The sequence below is a fragment of the Callionymus lyra genome, chromosome 3 (genome assembly GCF_982586985.1).
Source record: "Callionymus lyra chromosome 3, fCalLyr1.hap1.1, whole genome shotgun sequence".
In the NCBI taxonomy this organism is placed as follows: Eukaryota; Metazoa; Chordata; class Actinopteri; order Syngnathiformes; family Callionymidae; genus Callionymus; species Callionymus lyra.
Window position 1 is genome coordinate 34,474,582 of NC_141820.1, and position 22,812 is coordinate 34,497,393.

A 22,812-nucleotide genomic window follows, 5' to 3' on the forward strand; every position below is an offset into this window, starting at 1 on the left:
GCAAGACTCGAGACAAAACCCCGTGTTGGCCTGTTAGTCTGCCTTTTATTAGTGTTATGGTCTTGAGCTGACGCTCAGGAGGAAGATTGAGAAGCCTGCAGGAAAATAAACACATACAAATCATCTTCAGTCGCATAAAATGATCATGACATTCAGATAGTTTTTTTTTTTCTAGGTTAAAGAAAAATATGAAAATAGAGTTGACAGTACATTTAGGCACACTAGAACACATACTGTACACACATATGCACATGTTTGTAATTGTCATATTTACTGAGGTTAAAAAGCCTTCCTGTATGAGGATGTGCAGAGATCACTGTAGGAGAGGGGGGTCACATTGACCCGATCGCAGTCCTGCCATGGATGACCACGACAGCAGCAGAAGCTCTGGCTCCATCAGGTCTCTCTGGGTTGCTACTTAAGTGCTCTTTTATAGCAGCGAATCCATCCAGTATCTCCGTCGGTGTCAAGGTGTGTCCGTGCCGGACCAACCCTGCACCTCGAGACACGTAAAAGAGCTGATCCCAACTGCCGTCCTCTGATAACACCCCCGCGAGTGAGAGGGACGCTCCTCCGACACATAAAACGCAGACTTATAAAACAAGTCCGTAAAAAATAATAGTCTTTTTCTTTTACAACAATGGAATGTCAAGTTGTCGTGTACGATATTTTATGGTGTAACATTTCGATTTTTCTATTAAAATAACTTTTTTTTTCTTCTCGGTATATAATGATTCAAGAAATATTGCACAAAACTTAAAAGTGATTAGGGACACGACACAGATATCTCAGTCATGTGATCAAGAGCTGTCACTCGCATGCGTCTCGCCGTCAGCTGACGATTTTAAGGCTCAAAAATCATAGTTTCTGACAGAAGAGCGTTTCATCGTCTCATCTCTCTCTCCCGCACACAAGTACATTCTTGAAGCGCCCTGGAGTCGCCGGACACGACGCCACGTGTGAAGAGAAAGAGCTTTGGTCATCACAGGTCTGTGACGCGGGGAGATGGAAGGGGACGGGGATTAGGCAAAAATAAGGATCTATCATAAAAAAAAAAAAAAGGTTGTTCTGTAACATTAAAAAAACTGCTCCTCGCACGGGTTTGACAGCCATATTTGGTTGCGATGAGGATGTGAAGACGTGTGCAGCTCGTAAGGGTCAGACGGGTGAGCGGACAGAAGCAGGACGGTAAGGCAAGGTGTGTGTCCGCATGGTCTACTCCTGCTGGCTGACCACAGAACTGCAGTATACCAGCGCCATCACAATATTGAATGTGTATTGTTTTGTTTATTTTAAATGTTATTTTTAAGCATTGAGATTCTTTCTAAATAATTATTAAATTCCAATTTTATCAATATAAAATAATTGCATTTAAAAAAATTTAATATTATATATTATAACAAATTTACCGTTTCTATATAGTAATTATTGAATTAATTATTTAAATAATAATGAAATGCTACCATTCACTATTGTGCTGGCACTGATACACGTCATACTCCAGACCACAGAGAGCAGCATCGACGAAAGCTCACGGAGGAAGGGAAGACTGCTGCTCGGTCACGGAGCACTCGGGGTTCTAGGAGTGAAACGGCACAAACACACGAGATGTCGAGGACGCCTGGATGTTTCTCAGCGCGTGTGTGTCCAATCGTGTCCGGCTGCCTCCGTCCTCTCCTGTCACCTCTTCAGCGACGACGACTTGAACTTCTGGCTGAATCTCTGCAGGCGAGGGGAGCGGGAGTGCAGCTTGACGAAGAGATCGGGGAACTTGTACTGAGGGAACATGGTCTCCAGGAAGCCCTCCAGGAACACATAGACCAGGCGGCGATTCATGGGCTGGTACTGGAACATGTCGAAGACTCGCAGTATTCCCTTCCTGGTGGTGTCGGCGCCGATGATGTGCTTGAGCTCGTCTGGAGAGAAAGAGGATTGCGTCATTTATTTTGGTCCTGCTGCTGTGGTGGAAGAATCAAGTCCCCCGGCTGTCTCAACCATAATGAATGCTGCACTGAACTAAATTACACAGGGTGCAAAGGTTAAGTGGATACAATTAAAGGCTTGTATTTACTTAAAAATAATGAAGTGATGACAAATAATAAAAGCCAATGAGGTTGATCATTAGATGTGTGAATCTTCTTGCACTCTGTCCATTTGATGGGGCTCATTACTTTATAAACATTTTCTTTTGGCATTCTTAATGCACTTTTTTAGAGCCTGTCTGTCAATCCAGCAGCTAATTTAACACCCGCCTGCCAGTGTACGGTTCACCAGCCAAGACTCTGACAGTCTTCCCTGTTCCTTCATTGAACTTTCAAACCACTTAAAACCTAAGTAATGAAGACATCTGCTGCTGGCCAACAACTGAACCACATTTATCCAGTAAAACGTCCATTTTTACTTCCTTGTAGACTTTCAAAATAAGATCACAATATAATTTTCCTGTATTGAAATTTAGTTGGAAAAGAGTTTATCGACAAATAAAAGCTTTGAATGTCGCTTATATTTCAAAAAGCAAAAATCATTAACCCCTGATGTTCTAATTCATATTGGATGTCATCATCTTCAATATGTTCAGTAGGTGGCGCTCTATGTTAAAAGAAAGATTTGAGGTGGCTCCAGCAAGAACTTTAAAAAGCAGAGACGAGAGTCACTCAGAACCTCGACAATGTTGACACTTTGAAAACTCATCAACCAGGAAACACAGAGAGACAAAATAAAAGGTTTTCTTCTAGGTCACCTGGCATGATTCCGAGCAGGCTGGTTTTCGCAGCGACACGTGTCCTCATGCGCACAGACTTGTCCCGACGAGGGGCCTTTTCGGCCAGAATGCCGTTGGGCCAGTAGGAGTCCCTGCACGGCCAACAGAGACCAACACTCAGCAGAGAATTCTGAACCAAAACGGACAAGAGAAGAAACAATATTTTACCTGAACTTTTTGACATATTCTGCCACCTGCTCTGGAGATGTTAGGAAGTCCACATGGTCCACGATTTTCCTGCAGGCACATGGTGACGATAGGTGTCAATTGTTGCAGTGCATTTTGGGATTTCCATTAACAAATGAACAGACCTGTTGATGGTGTCTCCGTACGTAGCTCTGATCAGCTGCTGCAGCAAATTCTTGATGTTCCTGCGCAGCCACTGGTTCTTCTCCTTCAGGTCAAACACCTCGTCCATCAACAGCAGCATCACCCTCAGCGGGATGTTGTCGTCCACCTAGAACACCGCGTCAGTCCAACAGATCGAGCCAAACAAACGCACTGGACTCACGTTGTCGTCCAACTGGGCTGACACGCGGCAGTGTTCAGGGTCGATGTCAGACTTGGGCAGTAGAGGGGGCACCTGAGACAACACAGTTGTTGTTAAATAAAAAAACTAATCTTTAATTCCACATGTGAAATGACACCTTGAATATGGAGTGTTTGATGTCCTGGCCCAGACGCTCCGACATGCGGCCCATGTTGTCGGAGACTTTGTTCATGCCTTCAGCCAGACTGTCGGGCAGAGCCTTCACGGCGTTGGACACGTTCCTCATGGAGCTCCGCAGAGGGTTCACAAGCGTGTCAATCTGGAAGGTCAAATATGACCAGACGATGTTGACCGGGCTTTCATCAGGAAGTGAGTGAATAGAAATGTAATTACCTTTCGTGCAAAATCTCCTTTGCCTTTGCTGTAGGCCTTGTTCTCCAGGAAAATGTACATGTGCTGGATCAGAGTCGGACAAGCCTTCACCGTCTCTGGGTTCAGAAGAACCTGCAGGACAAACACTGTTGAGGATCTCAACTCTTAAATCCTGACTAAAGTAAGATGAAGTGAGTTATCTTAACACCTGCAAATATGCATTAAGATCCTTTTTCCTCCTCTCTAAAAAGTCTCTGTCCATGTTGTTGAAGGTCTTCTTCCCTGGCAGCTTGAGGACGGACGCCAAGCATTCGAACTGAAACGTCAACAACCACCATTTTTAATTGTCATTGAATAAAATTATAAATACAAGATTAAAATAAAAGAATAAAAGAGGAAGGGTGACTTTTTCACTTTTGACTATATTGTTCAAGATCCTCTCTGCACTCCAATAGCAATTAATCAAATATACTTACACAATTATTTCCAGGAAAATATAATAAATAATGTAAAGTAGTTTAAAATTATTACATGGTTTCATGTCAAATCAGCTTTAATTGTTCTTCCCTCACCATCTCCTCTGTGCCATGAAGAAGTTAGACCTGTTTTATCCTTGGCAAAATCACATGTTTTGCTGAGGAACAGAGGTTTACATTTTTTTAAATTGAAATATTAAAAACAAATTTATTACACTCTTATACGAGGTCATGTGATCTTGGGATTTTCCATTTGTCTGTTCGTAAAACCTCAAAAAAAAATTAAATTTACATGAAATTCTAGCAGATTATAAACAGGAAAAATACATTTTGGCTGCATTACTATTATTTAAACCTACTGTGTTTGTGCTTTATGTTTTATAAATCTGATTCCATGATATTTCAAAGACAATTTATTGATCAATCAAAATTTTAATATAAGATAAAATAAGTTTGAATCTTACTTATTGAGTTTAAAATTACTTTATTATTAGTATTATTATTTATATACACTTAATTTATAAACTTTTAAAGTTTTAGTATCCAAAAGCAAAAAAATTACAATTTTACGAAGACATTTTTTTACAGATTTATGGGAAAACAAAGAAAAATTATTAATAAAATCCAATAATTATGAGTTTTCACATTTAGCAGTTCACAGAACAGTAGAAACATCAGATAAATGAGAATTTTTAAAAGATTATTAAAATGACAAAGTATCTCATATTAAAAGATGAATTTGAACCATAATCAAGTCAAATATTCCCCCACCTGTTCCGTGATCCTCATGTGGAAGTCGTGGAAGTCCGAGTATCTCCGGTACGTCTTCCAGCAATCCTCGCTGCCGTCCGGGTTGCGTCTTAACACAGTGATGGCGTACAGTGCGTAGGTTTTACCGTGGTCATTGCAGACCCCTGCAGCACCCCAAAAGCCAGGGAGAGAAGCATCAGCTACCCCACCAAGCACAAACAGTCCACAGGGGAGGGCGAGATGTCGGGGAGCAAGAAAGGGGGGTGACGAACGAGGGGGCAAGCAAGCGTTGAAATAGAAATAGGGAGAGATGGAAAAGAAAATGGAAAAACAAGAAAAACATGAAGGTGATGGAATAAAATCACAGCACGTTTCAACTCAACTTGAAAAACTGATGATTAAAAGTGGAAATAAAGAGCAGGGAGCGGGAGGCAGCAATAATGGAGTGTGCAGACACTCAAACACTCTCGTTACACTTGATTTTAAGAACATTATTTCCTACATGAAGGAAGTCAGGACTGGAAGAGAAGCTGAAACATAAAGCCTCTCTGTGTGCAGGTGTACCTGTGTCAGAGATGAAGGCGTGTATGTGCATAGAGTCGTCATGGCAGGAGTTGGACAAGTCGTCCAGAGACTGGAATCACACATCACATTATTCACACGGTTTGTTGAAAGTCCAGATTGACAGTCGCTGAAGATGCGTCCGAGGCGACTCACTACGTTTATGCTCCCGGTCGGGGAGCCGTTGAAAGACTCTCCGTCGCCGTCGTCTGAGCCGCGGTAGCTGGGCTCCTTGAGCATGTCCAGCTCTGCCAGCATGCGGACGTACAGAGGGCTCTGCCGGAAGGAGGGGTAGTAGCGCTCGTCACGCAGCATCATGTCATACACCTGCGGCCAGTGGGAAGAAAATGTTAAGCACAAATGATTCAACCATTTGGGTGAAAACTAATCCATAAACCTTTCTCTGGATTTCATCAAATATCTCCGGTGTGGGGTCATCGCTCTGCAGGTTCTCCCCCAGTTCTATAACGGACGACTCGCTGACTTGTACTCTGGGAGAAGCCTGTGGAAAATAACTCATCGTTCAAACCACTAGAAAGAGTTTAACACAAGAGCGAATATGTCAAAATGTTTCTGGCATCTAACCGTTCTTACTGTCTATAATTTCCCTTTTTACATGACTATATAAATCAAAAATCATTTCTACGAATAGGGAACGTGAGCTGGGTTTAGACCGTCATGAGACAGTTTAGTTTAGTTAAACATGAGTTAGTTTACTCTACCGTTGATGTCGCAATAGTAAGTAACAAGGTATTTGTTTAAGGAGATGATAGTTTGTACAACCCCCTCTTTACCCATTTATTTGCATCTGTTTCAACAGATACTTACAGTCATATTAAAAGTTATAGTTAAATTAGATTAATTTAACAAGACACCATTTTGGTTAATGTTCTTTATTTTAGTCTCTCAAAATAAAAACTATGAAGTCAATTATAAAGTAACTTATTTTGTTATGTTTTTTAATATGATTTGAATTTGAATCTTGAAATAATACCTGTACTATATTTTACACAGAAATAACATTTTTAACATCATGGAATGCTCATTTTTCTTCATTTTGTCTTTCTTTTGGCTAGAAGGCCATTTGTACATTTTATTGGCCACCAATGATTGAGTAAGTTTGTCCACAGGCCACACCATGAGGGCTTTAATCAAACCGCAGTAGACACTGCAGTTAATCCAAACTCTGACAGGATTAAATGTCGTCATAATGAGGATACTCAATGCTCCTTGTGTTCAGGGCTGGTCTGGATGAAACCCCCACCGTTTGTGTTAATGAAAACTCATCTTAAAGTTTTACGGTTACCTTGTCAGAGAGATACTGCTCGTACACTCCTAACGCAGCAGCCTTTAGAAGCCCCTTGGTGGTGCTGCTCTGCTTCCTGCCATCTTTCTGCCAGTCATGCATGGCTTCCAGCTGCTGCTGCGCCGTCACTCTGTAGCCCTCAACGGTGAGCCAGAAGAAGAGTTCGGCCTGGGCTCCTGCTGCTTGCATGAAATCTGGAACAACAGATCACTTACAGTTGTAAAAATACCTCATGAATCACTTCAACATATTGAGAGTAAATGTATAGAATTACCCATGAAGAACTGCAGCGCTATGTTGTGGACGAGGATGTGGTCCAGCGGGATTACACACAGTTTGCCAAAGTTGGCTGCTAGCTTAAAGGCATCTATGTCCTACACAACAGAAAAAAAAGCAACATCCGTTTAGAGAGAAGGAAAAGGTAATATGAACATGAAAACATGCTTTTTACTCTTACAGCTTCATAAAGGGATAATAAAGGTTTATTTGTATTGCACTACCTAACCAGAAGTCAGCACTAAAGTTTTAAGAAAGACACCAAGAAAGATATGAAGCAAAGGCATTAATAAAATAATGAATATACAGGAAACAAGGTAAGACATAAAAGTTGAATCAATACAACAAAATATGCATTAAAGCACAGAGATAAAAACTTAAATTTAATTCATAAAGAAACATGTTTTTTCTGGTCTCGGGAACCATAGGAAAAAAATTAAATACACCATGAAAGCATTAAACATGTGTTTTAAATAGTTAGAGAAACAATAATTCATTGTTTAGTTGATTAAATGCCAATAAACAATTTATTTATTTCAACAATCCCTGCATTCACCACCAGTGGGCCTGTGTGCTGCTTATAAATACCCATGTTCATCAGAGGGTTAATTGATCTGCATCAAGACAGCAGGACAAACCTTTTACGAGCCATCGACTGATCCCAGTAATTTCCTTGCAGGCTGAAAGTGGCTCAGTTTATAGCGTTTGTCAATCAAGCTTGCATCCACTGGGTAGCAGTTAATAGTGAGGAAAAAATGTTGTGATTTGGATATGGTAGTTGTAGTTTATATAAATACCGCAAATTACAAAAAATCCTTGGTGGTCATGTTTCTAGGACAGTTCACTTTCTGTTTCTTCATTTTCTTTATAAAATAAAAAATCATAGATACAAATATGAAGTATATTATGGAGGATTTAATTCAAACGTAATAGTGAATTATATTATTAATACATTGCGTTTCATTTCTGTAATATTCAGTATCAGCTCTAAATGTTTGTAAGTTCCAAATATAAACTGCACTATTGGTATTTCTCTGTTATGTTCATTTATAAATTACCTTTTTAACAACCTAAGGAGATCCAGGAAGCCCTTGTGCAGATGTAGTAGAAAACTAAAATAATTATTCCCTAAATAAATCAACAATTTAACTGGCAGGACCTCAGTTATGTAATCAGTACTGTATTACTGTACAATTGTAAACTCCAGTGTTCATATCGTCTACGTTAATGTATTAACATTTATGTTACAAAAAAATTGAAATATTTATATGTAATATAATAGTTTTAACACCATATAAAACACCATGTCAATCACATCCTTAAAAGAACTTGACTATTTAAACAGTTAATTCAATTAGGATTTGTTTTTTTGATTTTGTGTCTACAGGCACACAGTACACAGAACTTTGTTTGTACAAACTCTTAAATACATATAATTAGGAAAAACACACATTTCATTATTTTAAAAAATATTTTTTGATGTAGTTTACCACCTGCGGTCAGAGATGAACTTTAAAATAGTGTAAACTTAAGCTGCTCACCTTGCCCGAGTGTAGTCTCTGGATCCTGGTCTCACACACCTTCTTCACAAACAACAGACTGTTTATCTGGTTCTTGATCACATTGATGTCTACGACAAGAGGAAAGTGAAGATATGAAACAGGACAGATGATCGACTTGTTTTGATTAAACATGTCATATTTTAACCAATATTCAATAGTTTATTTTTTTTGGTCTCTCATGTACCATCTCCAGCAGTGTCCAGAGAGCGAAGGTACTGCAGCTCCTCCAGCACCTTGTCCTTCACAGCTTCTAGCTCAGCAGGCTTGTCGGTCAGTTTGAGAATGTTCATGAAGGCTTCGTAGTTACAGCTGGTGTCCTGGATCTTCAGCACACAGAGGACAGGGTTAGAAACAAAACAAGTTGGTCATTAAAAAGGTTTCATTCTCACCATCCAGATGACAAACTGGTTGATGTAGTCAGGATCACTCAGCTGGTCGATCAGGGGGAGAAGCACACCACGCGCAAGAACCTCCTGAAGAATAAAAAAACATCCTTCATTTTCACATTTAAATTTGAAAAACAAAACACAAATTTTAAAATCTATATTATTTTGCAAATCTATTTGTAAAATAATTTGCATAAAGAGCCATGTTGAAGTTTGGAAAAAAAAAGAAGATGCTTAAAATGTACACATTAGAGTGAATATTAACACAACACAATATATATTTTCAAGTTCACTCTAGTTCACTCTTTCAGCTTATATTCAATGTTTTCTTTTGATTGACAAGACCTACTAAAAAAAGACAATAAACAATTTAAAAGTCCTATTTTAAGTTCAACAATAAATAGTGATTTCTAGTTGATCGAAACATTTATAAAGAATCGGTTTTCACGAATTGATTATTGTGCCACATAAATCCAGTCCTCACTTTGCCAAACTCTGCTCTAAGGATATTAACTGGCTCTAAATGAAATGTCAACTTTAAATCCATTTTTTTGAGACTTTTAACATTTTTATTAGGTTGTGATCATTTTGTACTGGTTGAGAACTCACTCTGAGGAAGTATCTCATATTCTTGTTGTGGAAATCTCCAGGAGGTAGTAACAGGTACAGAAGCAACTCACACAAGTCACGCAGAAAACCTATCCAAACAATACACACAGCGAGTTAATTCGTCATCCTGGCTTTGAACCAACAGTCAAATAAGTTCTTTATAAACCTTCTTCATCTTTGAGTGAAGTGCAGACGACATCTCGACAAATCTTTCGCTCCATCTCCACTTCGGCCTCGAAGAAAGAGTCCACCAGGTCGTCCGTTATGTCTCCTGGTGCGATGACAAGTATCTCAGTTATTTCCACCACAAAAATACGAGTCAAAGAAAAAACTCACTTTGCTTGTCCTCCCTATCTGGGAGTCGATCCTGGGCTTTGCGAAAGACACGGAGATGGGTGGCAAAGTCGTCCACCAGACGAGTTGTAAAGTAAGGCTGCCAGTCCACCTCTTTGGACCTTTCAGAGCCAAAGTCAAGTTAGAATCTCTGTTGAAAATAACGACTTCTATGATCGTCTAATAAATAAACAGCACTGTACCTCGTAGAGAACTGGACGAGGGCATTCTGCAGTGTCTGTCTGATCTCCAAAATAAAAGACTCATCCTCGCTCAGAGTGTAGTACCAGTACTGGATATAATCTCTCAACGCAAACTGGATCACCTGTAAACCACCAAATGGTTATTGCTTTGGTTTTCAAAGACACTTAAAATGAACAGTCGTGAATCCTGGAGCTGTTGTTTTAATGATGTTCTTTACTAAGTAAATTTGTCTCAACGACCCGCCCAGAGACTGTGTGTGTCATGTGATCAACAAACTGCTTTTCAGCAGTGGGCCAGAGACAGTGTTTTTATATGTGACTTTTTGAAGTTACCAGGAAGTTACTTGTATTGTAAAAAAATAAATTAGAAAATTGCTGTTCAGAGAAAACGGGGAGCCAGAAACAATATTTAAAATCTTTCATATTGGGGCTTTATGAAAAGTGAAAATAATCTAGGATGTTCTTAAAGCAGCATTATGAACGATTAGGCATTTTGGCTATTGATTCACCCACAGTTAGAACAGTGTAAGTGCAACAGTGTGAAACCTGAAACCCAGGATCAGTACGTCTTGCGTTTTTCCTACATCTGGTAGCTTAAAAAAGTATTTTATATCAGCCATGTGTAACAATCGCTAGGCGGGGACTTATCTTTATTTAGTCCTCAGCTCCAGTGACTTTTCTTTTGGAGGTTGTGCTCCTTTAATGGAGATTATTTTTCTAACAAACAGCAGCCTGGTGTGATTTCGACACAAGTTTACGTTTTCGTTCTTTATTTTACTCAACACTGACAAAAAGCATCATTACACATGATATAAATTAATGCACATAAATGAAACTTCCATCTCTGACGAACTGCTGCAAAGCAGTTCGCATACTCTCAGACTCTCTGGCTGGTTGTCCAGACAAAGTTATGTAGTGCTTAAGAGCTCCACTAAGTCACGACAGTTCAACATTAAACCTTCATTACTAAAATGTAAAAAAAATCTGCAGTAGTGCTGCTTTAAAGCCGGATGATGTTACACTCCACATATGATTCTAGTAATGCGCTGTACAGCATGTGGACCAACAAACGGATTATGATATGAAAAAAAAAGAACTGGAAACAAGGCACCAACCTGCTGCAGCGGTTCATCTATGAAACTGGAGCCAGTCAGTCTTCTGTCGATTTTTATTGGCTTACTTTCAAGCCTCATCTCTTCTAAAGTCTGTAAACAAAAATAGATCAAAGAGAAAGTTTAATTATCACCACCATTCCAACAATTTCTGACACAGAGAAGTCACAATCAGGTATGAAGGTTACATCACGGCTGGTTGAAGAAGACGCTTCTCTTTCAGGTTATTTTACCTTTGCGATGCCAATTGGGCTGGGGGGCAGGTAGGAATGCTCGCACTTCTCCAGGTGTCTCTCCGAGTTGATCTTTCCAAACAGCAGGGTTACTGCAAAGCCGCTGGAGAACAGGTGAGAGGAGGAGAAGTTAAGAACCGTGTTGGCGGCAGAATTAACATTATCTAGCTCTCCACTTACCCTCCAATGAAGCAGAAGATATAAAAGGCCAGGTAGAATATGGCAAAAGGTCCAAATGTGACGAGGAAAAGCACGACTCCAAGACCCCCCCATCCCCAGATGGACAGACTGGCCTGGAGAAAATACAAAAAATTACTTTATTTATTTATTTTATTACTTTATTATCAATATTGTTGAACTAAAACAATATTGCAGATAAGAGTAACTCTTTCATCTTGGATAAACCTTACACTACACCACTAAAGTCACTTCTTACTGACCTATGCCGAGACATTCCTGACCTAGAGTGCACTGCTGATGAGTCCATTTCTAATTCTGTTGTTATCCAAAGTGCTCCTTCAATTCTTACCGACATTTGACAGCTATGCAATATCAACGTTAGGACAACAGAAAAAAAAAGTTAAACATGGGAGTTCTGATGCAGGCATATAAATGTATAAGATATATGTATATAAATAAGAGAAGATATATGAGCTTCAAGAATAAACCTGGATCTAAGAAGCTTCTTTAAACTAGGCATTTCAATCTCAAAACCAAAACATCAGACAACAAGTCATTCTTAGTATTTTACAATTTATCTGCCTCAAAAAAATGTAATTTTTATATTATATACTGTATATATATATATAATTAAATAATGCATGTAATACAATGGGTAACGTTTAACAATTACACCCCTGATAAAAAAAATGTAAAAAATTGTTTTTTCAAATACAAACCATCTTACATTTTTAAAAACAGTTTTTGGCTTTAGTGTTTGAATAGTTATTATTTTAAATCCTTTGTACCATCATTGGCAATTCTCTGCCTTTACATTAGTTTCTCTTCAGTTTATGTTCCTTGTCAGACAAGAAAAAGTGAAGTACTAAATATGAAAGAACTGTCTCTGACCACCGATCTGATTTACAGCAGACGGTCACACTTTGACACTTGAAGATTTTTCGGGTAGAAAAAGTTACTTCATATTTAAACTAACAGTTAGCGATTTAAACTAAATGAGTAATGAATGTTCAGAATGAAAACCAATAATTATAGAAAAGGAAAAATACTAACATCACCAAATGTTACATATTGTTGCGTTAAATGAATGGGCTCTGCTTTAACTAGAAAATATATTTTCTAGCAACTGACTTCACAAAAAGTCTTCCATTTTAAAATAAAACTCAGTGTGGTTTGACTTATGGACATAAAATTCACTTAAGAACCTTGTTTGTACGTCAGTTGAATCTAAACCGTCTTCAGGAAACACAAACCAAGCATATACTTTCACTGGAACTCTTGTCTGCAGTACTGCAGTCGTCGTAGGTCCTTGAGCGTCTAAATCTTATTAAGTTGTCTTATTCAAAGCTCGGAGGATATCAATGTCAGTACACTGCCACATCAGGCCTGATCGGCTCCCAGAACACCTTGTTCTCCTCCAAGAATCTATAGCTGTGCTAAAACAAGCGCGATGACGAACAAGCAAGAGGCAAACAAAGTTTAACACTAGACAGATAACAGACATTATCTGGAGGTTTTTTACAGGGAACTACTGCAGACAAAGCAAGACTCCATTGCCAAAGTGTTGTTGGCTATCCTCTTTAAAAAAATTAAAAAAAGACTGTAGACTGTGACAATGAATGTAGTTAAACATATTAACTTATTACTTAAATATATTATTTAAGTTAGCACAATAACATTGAACAACAAAACAATAAGTACAAGAAAAACAAAATGACACACAAAAAGTCCCATAAAAAACAAGGGCAAGTTTGACGACCGTCTACAGAAACCATTCCAGTTCCAGATTTCACTAAACAAAGCATATACAGAAACGGTTCCGACTGAAAAAATGGTTGCCTCTTCATTCATCCTGCCTGGATAAGACTAAGATACATTATATTAATGATTCAACCTGCCAATCCCTTTTGCTGCTGAAGGTGTTTTGGATAATGATATCATTCTGTTTACTGGTATGGTTTCCATCCATGTTAATGATCCATGTTTTTCATTGTTTGATCATCTGCACTATATCTTACTTATAACTTAGGACCTGAACATGGAAAGTGTCTGGAAAATGACACCCCACTGAAGACTCCTTTCACTCAGCCCTTCTCATCTTGTTTGGTGCCAAAACCAATAGGCTGCTATACAACTTTCAAAGAGAGTGAACCAAAGTCACAGCCTTGCACAAGCTGATTCTAATCGAAGAATTATTTCAACACCTTGCTGACTATCATCTTTTCTTCATCAAAGTTTTCGCATGTAGTATTTTTGCTATATTGCTGCTTTAGATAAGAAGAATAATGCTTTATAAAACAAAAAACAAACACCCCAACTGTATGTATGTATTATGAAAATGCTTGTTTTTCTGGAGATTAAATCTTGTTTACCATAATCACACCCACTCTGCTGTGATTGGTCAAGCATCAAGGCCTGTCACCATGTGTCACCAATTCCGGAATTCTCCACCTCCAAAAGACTTAATATATGAACAAGGTGGGGTGTGATTACAGATGGCTGGAGGAGAAGACGACATACTGTATACATCATAATGGACTCAACTCTCGTAACTTCTTGTCTGCTGGGATTGAAGAGGGGAGAACTTTTTGAAGTGATCATTTATGAACATGATCATGAAGAGGGACTTACTGCATCTTGGAGAGGAAGACTTTAACATTTGAAACAGTGAGTAGGTCAGGACAGTTGGGCTTTAACATAAATTGCCCTTTGAGATTAAACACGCACGCACAAACTGAACGATTAATTGCATTTGCGACATAATCGCGATCAAAAAAATATAGCAATGATTGCAATTTAGTTTATTTTTATGTCAATCTGACTTTTGGCCTATCATTTGGTCATGTGACTTGCAAGCGGCACCGAGCAGAACACGGAGTGAGAGATGTAAACACTGCGCTTGAACCAGTTGCTCAATAGCGTAAGACTAAGTAAAGAATCAGACTTGTTTTGAGCACCAGTTTTTGTGTTTGTGTGCATGTGTGTTTACTTTTAAGGCTATTGCATTGTATAATCACACAATTTAAATTGTATAAATCACAATCTATTGTTTTGTTTTACAGGAGATGCACTTAAAGATGACAGAGTAACAAGATCAACTGTGCAAACATGTGAAAGCTGGGAGATAAAGGCAGACATGACTGACAGTGTTTGCACTTCTGTTAAAGTTTGTGTGATGAACTACTGACTGACCAATATAAATGTTTAAAACCCACTTTTCTGCAGCATGTTTTTGCAGTTTTGTGTTTTTGTTTACAAGGCTTTACGTTTTATATTATGAATGTTTACAAATGCAATTGAAGTAATAAATAAACATCCTTCATTTTTATTACAATGTATGTTTTTTTTATGTTATATTAACAATGGCTTGATCAGTTTAGATTTAAATTATTTTCCATTATCATTTATTTATATATATATATATATGTCTACACAACAGTTTGACTTTAAGACCGATCCTATAAGCCAAGTGAAGTTTCCTTTCATTTTCAGATCAAAAGGGTTATTAACCAGGTAGCAACTTTTCCGCCTGTCGTCCTGAAGGATTAACAATAATCTGACAGCTCTATTCAAGGTGAATGAAGCAACGATGGGTCTACAGCAGGAGCAATTTAATTGGCTCAGCTGACCTCTCAACCAATGCACACAGTCGCAGCAATGAGCTTGTAGACTTGGCTTGTAAAAATAGAATCATCCAGCCTCGAGGTCTTTCTGTCAGGATGTCTTGATGGTTATGTCAGAGATGTGTCAGTGTGTGTGAACTCATTTGAATCTCAACCCATTTAAGGAAATCATATAAATGACAGATATGTTTTATATTGATGAACAGCAATGCAATGAACAATTATTTTCTAAATAAATACAGATTTGTTTGTAATAAAGCCATTTCAGAACATTTATATAGTGATAGCAAAGCAGCTATGATATTCAAAAAGATAGTTCAAAAGATAATCCCAGTAATAACCGTCATGCGGTCAGAACTAGACCAGCATGTTAGCTTAGTCTTGTGTTTTGGTGTTGCATAAGTTGTTTTAGAGTGTGTGTCCAACATTCTCCGATGTTAATCACTGTAGCAGATGGTTCATGTTTTTTAAACCGAGTATAAGCTGCAATGAATCACAGTGTCAATTACGGTCTCTGCAGAAGGGCTGAGCTTACTCAGGGTCATCCCCATCCCTACAACCGCCAATTCCAAGCCTTCAGTGCTTACGTCAGATGGCATGGAACCGTCTAAACCTCACCCTGGCCTGCTTTTGCATCCGACCCAGAAACACGGTGGCTTCGACTTGGACCACAAGAAGAATGCAACCATCTAGATCTAGAACCTTTTTATGGACCAGTCTGTGGTTCATCTTCAGTTTAAAATGAAGATATACTATGTTTTGTGAGAGGAAGGAGAGTTGTACTGTATTCATCATTTACACCAAGCTTTCTTTCAGAGGCAAGATACATTTCCAGTCAAGTTTGTTGTATTTTAGAGTATTGAATCATAACGCAGATGTTAATTTGTCAAAAAGAATATTGTTATACCTTATACAGTGGAAAAACACAGATGTTGGACAAAGGTTAATCAAATGCTGAGACAGCATTTTTTAAAAATGTCGGACTGTTTCTTAAAAAACTAAAGAAATGTAGTTTCTAAATAATCATTCCAAAGGCAGTGAAATGTGTGACAATTTTCTGTAGTTTTATCATGTATAAAAAAAAAAACGAATTCTCAACTGAATTATTCAGGAAGCATAAAAGAAAACTTGTACATGCTTTGGGATCAAAACTAGCACCGAGTGGAAAAACAGCTTTGCAAAGGGAAACCACAAATGCTGAATGAGGCTTTAAGCATTGTCTGTGTATGCACTGTTTAGCAATAGTCTTCTCTGGAAATGGAGACATGTTTGAAAATTAAAATACTGTAAGAGTTTTTTCAAAATAATCTGGTAAATCAATAACTACCTTTTGCTTCAAAAAGATAAACCCCTTGTTTCCCTATGTGTGACTCGTCCAGGAAGAATAATAAACAGTTGGATGGGTTACTAGAGTTCAAACTGTTCACTTGACAAAAAAGGCTTTGAGGGGTTTGTCTGCTTTTCGGACTTGATGAACTGTGTGTTCATCCGTCACATTCCTTGTTTCTTCTAGTTCCTGGGTCAACTGGCGGAACAGTAATTGTTAGACAACTCTCCTGTCACACCTGCCTAACCCTGCACTTTAGACGGCAAGCTTTGACTCAAAGTCATTTTGAAAAGTGACAAGTAGTTTAACAAATGATGGAGCACATGAAGAAGTCTTTGTTTCTAAGATCAAGTGGATCATTTCCTGGAAATATTAAAGGATCAAAACTGACTTTTTACCTGCTTTAAGCATGTCACTGAAGCATCATAAAGAGTTAATAATAATAGCATGTTGTCTAAAAGACCATAAGAGGGAATTTCTAACAATAAAGCAAGTTTATGTCTTTATTCTTAACTTGACTGCATGGAGTGATACCTTCACTTTTAGTTAGTTCACATGGAATTCCCATGTTTGTAAATGGCTAATACAGTTTGTAGTACTTTCAAAGCAGACCAATAAATTAAACTGACAATCAACTTTATTCGTCAATGCTGTTAATCTGTTCAGCTCACAGTCTTGTCACTTCTATTTGACAACAACAACTCAAAACACTCCAATTTACACTGTTTGCTGTTGTTGTATAAAGTTTCACAACTTGTTGAACAGGAAAGTTGTTCTACTACAAATGAACTTGTTGTCCTATCGGACCTCAATGGTGATTTTATTTTCTTCTTTTTGCTCCTTTGGTATCCAGATTTAGGTATGCAAGAATACAATACGTATCAGGCAGGTATAAATGTATCTGTCTTTGAAGTACACCTATGAAAAAAATAGATTTCAATATATCAGTGTCTCTCAAATAACCTGGTCGGACCCGTGGCACTTACAAATACATCTAACTTATGCCAGCTTAAAGACAAAAAAACAAGGTTCTAGCAAAGAGAAAACTTCCAATAAAAAACATCCCTGCATGTTAAGATCTTAACAGAAAGTAAGGGAGACACACCAAAAACTATTCCAGCTCGAACGCTGGTGTTGATATCGTTTTTCAACTTTGATGTGCATTATTTAAAACAAACCAAATGGTGCAAGTCAATAATGCATTTTTGATTATAATCGATCCAAACTCCACATTATTTTGACAGAATAATAACAGAAGTGCAACAAATAATCAACTTGCTCAAAGCATTAACAGGGTCTGCCATCTTAACGTAGAGGTCATTTATTTATTAAGATAACAAGTGGAAGCTCCTCGAAAAAAATCCAGCTCTTAAAATTAGCCTCAGAGCCATGGTCATAGTCTATCCTTAGTAAAGCTTTCAAATATGAAATGTACCAATCTACCTCAGAATCCTTCACAGGAAATGTTCCATGTCTACAGTAAATATGGTCAGTTTTACTATGTCACTTCCATTGTGCAATGTAATAAAAGGAGAACAAAACTATAGAGAACATGAATCTATGATTAACAAATTTAACTGTCTTCATGTGACAATCTTACAGTCATTATGATGTAAACTAAAAAGGTGGCGATGAAAACCCAACATTTACACCTATGTAAATTCGTATGCATTACATTTTTAATAATTGGACTATTATATAGTCTATAGATGACAAGTACTGTAAGTGTCCCATCAAAAGGTTGGTTTCAATGTGTTCAGGAACTGAAGTAAAGTTGCCACAATATTGACCAATCTTATTTTTGTTAATGGCTGCTTAAACTGACACTCCAGCCTATTTATTGCTTTTTCAGTTAAGGTCAGGTTTGATCCAACTTTTACCAAACACATTTATATGAGCTAATCAAAACTTGTGCATTTCCCATCAGTAATCACCATCACATCGTTCAATTCATTTGCAATACAAGTTTGTCAACAAACGAACAGACTCCATAAACTTAACTAAGTTAAATCAATTTTTAGTATAGAATAGTGAGTTGTGAGCATAATGACCATCTTGACTGTGCAACAGAACTATCATATAATGTTTATAATAAAAAACAAATTATTCACTAAAGGATAAAAAACATTCAATAAGAATATAAAAATCATCAAAATGGTTCTCAGAAATTCCTTTCTTAATGAAAGATCCTAGATTCTAGAGCCCCTCTGGATAAAATGTCCATCAAGTTGCTCTGACAGACCAATGTTTCCAGTCTGACATGTTGTACTGGTGTGTCCACTGCAGCATAAAAAAAATGTGGTCGTGTCACAGTCTTTCTCCGTCAGAGCGGCTGCTTATCTCAGCAACACAGTGAATGTAGGCCACAAGACGATCCCTGCCCATCATCACATCTTTGTCATTAAGAGTGATTTATAGGCAACATAGTGCTGGAACCAGAGGTTTATTAGACATCACGTGTCTATTCAAACACGCCATTCAGTCTTCAAACACATGATTGTAAAATGCCGAGTCAGACACTTTTCATGTCCTGAAGTAAAATCTGACCTTTCTTGAACTGCATGATGCAAACACATTTACCAAACCCTTGACATATTAATTGTAGGGAACAATGCAGTGCTGTCATCTGCAGTTTTGCCATGGTCAAAAGATTTATCTCTGTACTCACTCCCTTTAGCCACACGTAGCTAAGGCTCCAGCTTCCCATGAGGAAGAAAATGAATTAACAAATCTGGTTGTTGATTATAAACCCAAAATAATTTTTCCGCAAGGCAACAGGAAAAGCCTTGTGACATGGCACACACAAAAACTCCAACATGCTTGTTCAGCTTAAAGTGACATTTTAGATGCGTCATACGTCTTATGGTTTCTGCCTGTGAGTAAACAAATGAGACAATTATTACATTTAATAAGGAAGTCAGTAAGAAGGTAAGTAATAAGTATTTATAGAGCGCTTTTCAAGACCAGGGTCACAAAGCGCTTAAACAATCAAAAAATACCCAATAAAATAAATACTTAAAAGGTCAAGACAACACAGAGACAAAAATAATAGTCTCAAAATCAACAGGCATTTTAATCACAAGCTGGGATAGTGGACAACAAATATAGTTAAATAATGTTGGTTAAATGCAAAACACAGATTGCAATGTCATTACATTCATGGTTGGACAAACAAGGAACTAATAAGGTGGGAACAGAGACAATGTTTATCCGATATGTGGCTCATAAAGAGTCTTAAAATCACACTGGAATTTGGAAAATTTCGGAACACATGGTCTAAAAAAAGGGGTGAAACTAGCATGTTTATAATAAGATGGAGGGGAAAACATTTCCCTGTTAAACAGGACAAGCAAGTACCTGCAGCAGTCACACTTGAAGTATGCTTGATAATGCGGTCAACACACATGAAGTTTATCTTTTGGGGAATTTCAGTTTCAGCTTTAGAACTTGGTATTATTTCCAACAAGTTTAAAACTGAATATTAAACTGAATTCAGTACTCCCTGTCAGAAGAACCGTGCAGTCTCAACTAAAGCCTCATTACTGGGCTAAACTTGGACAGGAGAAATGCCAGCAGGATCACCTTTTGCTCAGGTACAGTGCTCAGAGGCCTTTCAAAGCTTATCTGCAAAGGGAAGACGCGGCTTGGAAGCACATTCTACAGAGGTATCTGCCCAAACCAAGTCAATGTATCTTGGAAACACGTGACAAGTGTAGCTAAGTGACCATGTCATCAATAACTCGCAGAAAGAAACAGGCAAAGTCTAATCGGAGCGGCAGCAACAAGGGACGGTTCAGAGGTGTGGTGGCAGGTCACATGAACTTCCACTCCAGACACGTCATAATTTACAACCTTATTGGAAAGAATCGAGTCAACTGCGAACCCATCAGCTCTAAATTTAGACAGTCCATAAACCATTTAAATCGATTAGTTTGAATCATGCGCTCTTCACTCATTAGTATGGTCCAACTATTCCCTTATAAAATCTTATTTTTTTATATTATGCATTAAAGCAATGACTAATGATTGGATAATCTTTTATAGATTAAAATCTAGAGCTTTAAACCACCAGTTAAAATTCCATTTCATTTTTCTTATATTTTAGGAGTCTTCAAACCCAGAGTAGTGACCAGGTCATGCTTTCTATTCACGGAACTAAAAAGTCTGGTTGGACAATTCAGCCAGAAATCTATCATTTATCCTTGTAAAATTTTGACAGATTACAGAATTGTTGCCAAAGTCTCTCTGCCTGTTAAAAACAGGCTCATATGACCACAAGGCTGACTGTATTGTATTGTTTTAAGTAGTCATCTAAGTCATTACTGTTTTATGATATGCTAAGGGTTCCGGCTGCATTCCATTTATGTTTCCAAGTTTGTAGCAACAATTTCCCCATTCCTAAGCGATTTAAATTAGTAAACATACTGCTTCACACAGGAACTTCATTCTTAGCAGAGATTGTCTCATAATAAAAGCCATTTTACTTCTATACTGATTCCAAAAAGGTATGATTGTTTTTATTTTAACTTCCAAATAAAGATTAGCGTTCTCTACTATTTTTTGGCTATCAATTTGAACTTGCATCCCAATGTGCACTCGCTATAAAGTAAAAAACATAAACAAAGGAATGTTAGCAATTCAAGAAGAAAGGAACGTTTTTATTTTTTAAAATTATGGTCAAAAAAATAAGAAGCGTTTATTGTGATGTCTTTGCTGAGACATGGGTATGAGTGCAGCCCAGGGGACACCTGTGGCCCTTAAGAAATCTTTATGTGGCCCTTGTAAAATGAAGTTAAAGTAAAACCTTTTATCATTGTTTTAACTCAGAATACAACCTGCTTAAGTTTAAGGAAAAGGCACAAATATTTATTTTATTTTTGAACATTTTTGGCTCTACTCTTTTGGCTTTAATGGCCCCATACAACAGTCACAGTATAATGTGGCCCCTGAGAACATTTTTATTGCCTCCCCCTTGCTTAGGTCCACTCAGAATGAAAGAGAATAAACACTGGTCAACAATAGCAGTGATGCAATCCTGCTCACCAAACATTTGTCACAAAAAAGTAAAACATAGAAATCGAAAAGGATACTTTCCTCTTTATATCTTTATTTTAGCTTTTCTGAGGGATGTTTACATCAAGCTTTACAATTGTTAGAGGGACTCCAGATCATTGGAGGGGGGTCGATCATGAGAAAGACCCAACCATGACACTGACAATCTGTGTTGACATGTACCAGCTCGTCTCACCTGCGTTATCCCTGCTGTACCTGCTGAACATGTATCATGATTCACACACATTCCCCGCGTCAAGCTAAACCCAGCACGGGTTTGTCAGCTTCCATAACCGACAGACCGATCACCTCGGTGTGAGCCGTGTAATCCCGGGCAGACTGCCACTTGTAGCGGGCAGTGTTCGTGGAAACACCGAGGCTGAGAGTCAGTTCGCTCCCATGTTTACCTGCGGCTAATGCTAGCGCGCTAGCTGCTACGAGCTACAACAGCTATCGTTTTTAAAAAAACATGACAAACTGGCGTCAACTTACCTCTGCAAACATCGTTTAGAGGACTAGTCCCACCACATCGTAACATGCGAATGGGTTCGTTTCAGTTGAAGAGGCTCGTATCTCCACTGTGGCCGGACTCCCTTTCGTGCATCGCCATGTTTGCGAGGAGTACGTCTGCGGTCAAAGCAGCCGTCATCTGAGTGAGCGCCCGCCCACAGCTTTCATGTGCGCTCGCACTCGGACACTTATGGTACTGGCTCTGACGTCAGGGACGCGTCTTTAAAACAACCATATACATGAAAACATGTATGGGTTCATCATAACACTTTGTTATTCGATACTCCTAAGTACATGTCGTATATTATTCAACACTAACATGTGCACTTAGGTAAAATGTGTAGCGTTTTTATTTTAAATGTAAACGTGTATCGGTAGATATTTGAGGAAATAAATCAAACGTTTAAAATGACTAAATATTTAATAAAAAAGGCGCCTAAAAATCACTGTTTCTAAAAGGGAAAGCCTCGTTTTAAGTATAATTTAATAATGTATGTAACGTTGTGTCAATGTGTTTGCTTAGTGATGTATCGGTTTCAATTTAAAAGAAAGAAATGGCCTCCAAGCCATTTATCCTATATCGATGTAGATCTGTCTGTTTAACATAAACCTATTTAGATTAATATTAAACAGGTTTCAAAATTTAGAACAGGTTCCGGTTTTTATTTTGAAGGCGTAAGCGTTGGCGGA

General features: G+C 38.0%; 1 protein-coding gene across 4 annotated transcripts; it reads right to left on the minus strand.

Moving 5' to 3' along the window:
• Positions 1–20: 20 nt before the first annotated feature.
• snx13 (sorting nexin 13) lies at positions 21–22,245 on the minus strand. 4 transcript variants are annotated; one of them, XM_087787663.1, is made up of 25 exons: positions 22,105–22,245; positions 11,611–11,723; positions 11,431–11,533; positions 11,201–11,290; positions 10,086–10,207; positions 9,886–10,004; positions 9,716–9,820; positions 9,550–9,638; positions 8,944–9,027; positions 8,739–8,877; positions 8,534–8,622; positions 6,991–7,090; positions 6,717–6,910; positions 5,808–5,912; positions 5,570–5,737; positions 5,414–5,483; positions 4,871–5,013; positions 3,832–3,939; positions 3,645–3,755; positions 3,409–3,570; positions 3,273–3,344; positions 3,073–3,218; positions 2,930–2,998; positions 2,741–2,853; positions 21–1,916 (listed from the first exon to the last, which is right to left on the minus strand). In XM_087787663.1, the coding sequence occupies exons 1-25, from the start codon at positions 22,114–22,116 to the stop codon at positions 1,681–1,683; spliced, it is 2,862 nt and encodes a 953-aa protein (XP_087643789.1). In that variant the 5' UTR covers positions 22,117–22,245; the 3' UTR covers positions 21–1,680. The 4 variants fall into 4 exon arrangements, with proteins under 4 accessions (XP_087643789.1, XP_087643788.1, XP_087643787.1 ...); XM_087787662.1 differs by having other exon boundaries at positions 4,871–5,049; XM_087787661.1 differs by having other exon boundaries at positions 4,871–5,049; positions 5,567–5,737.
• Positions 22,246–22,812: the final 567 nt, after the last annotated feature.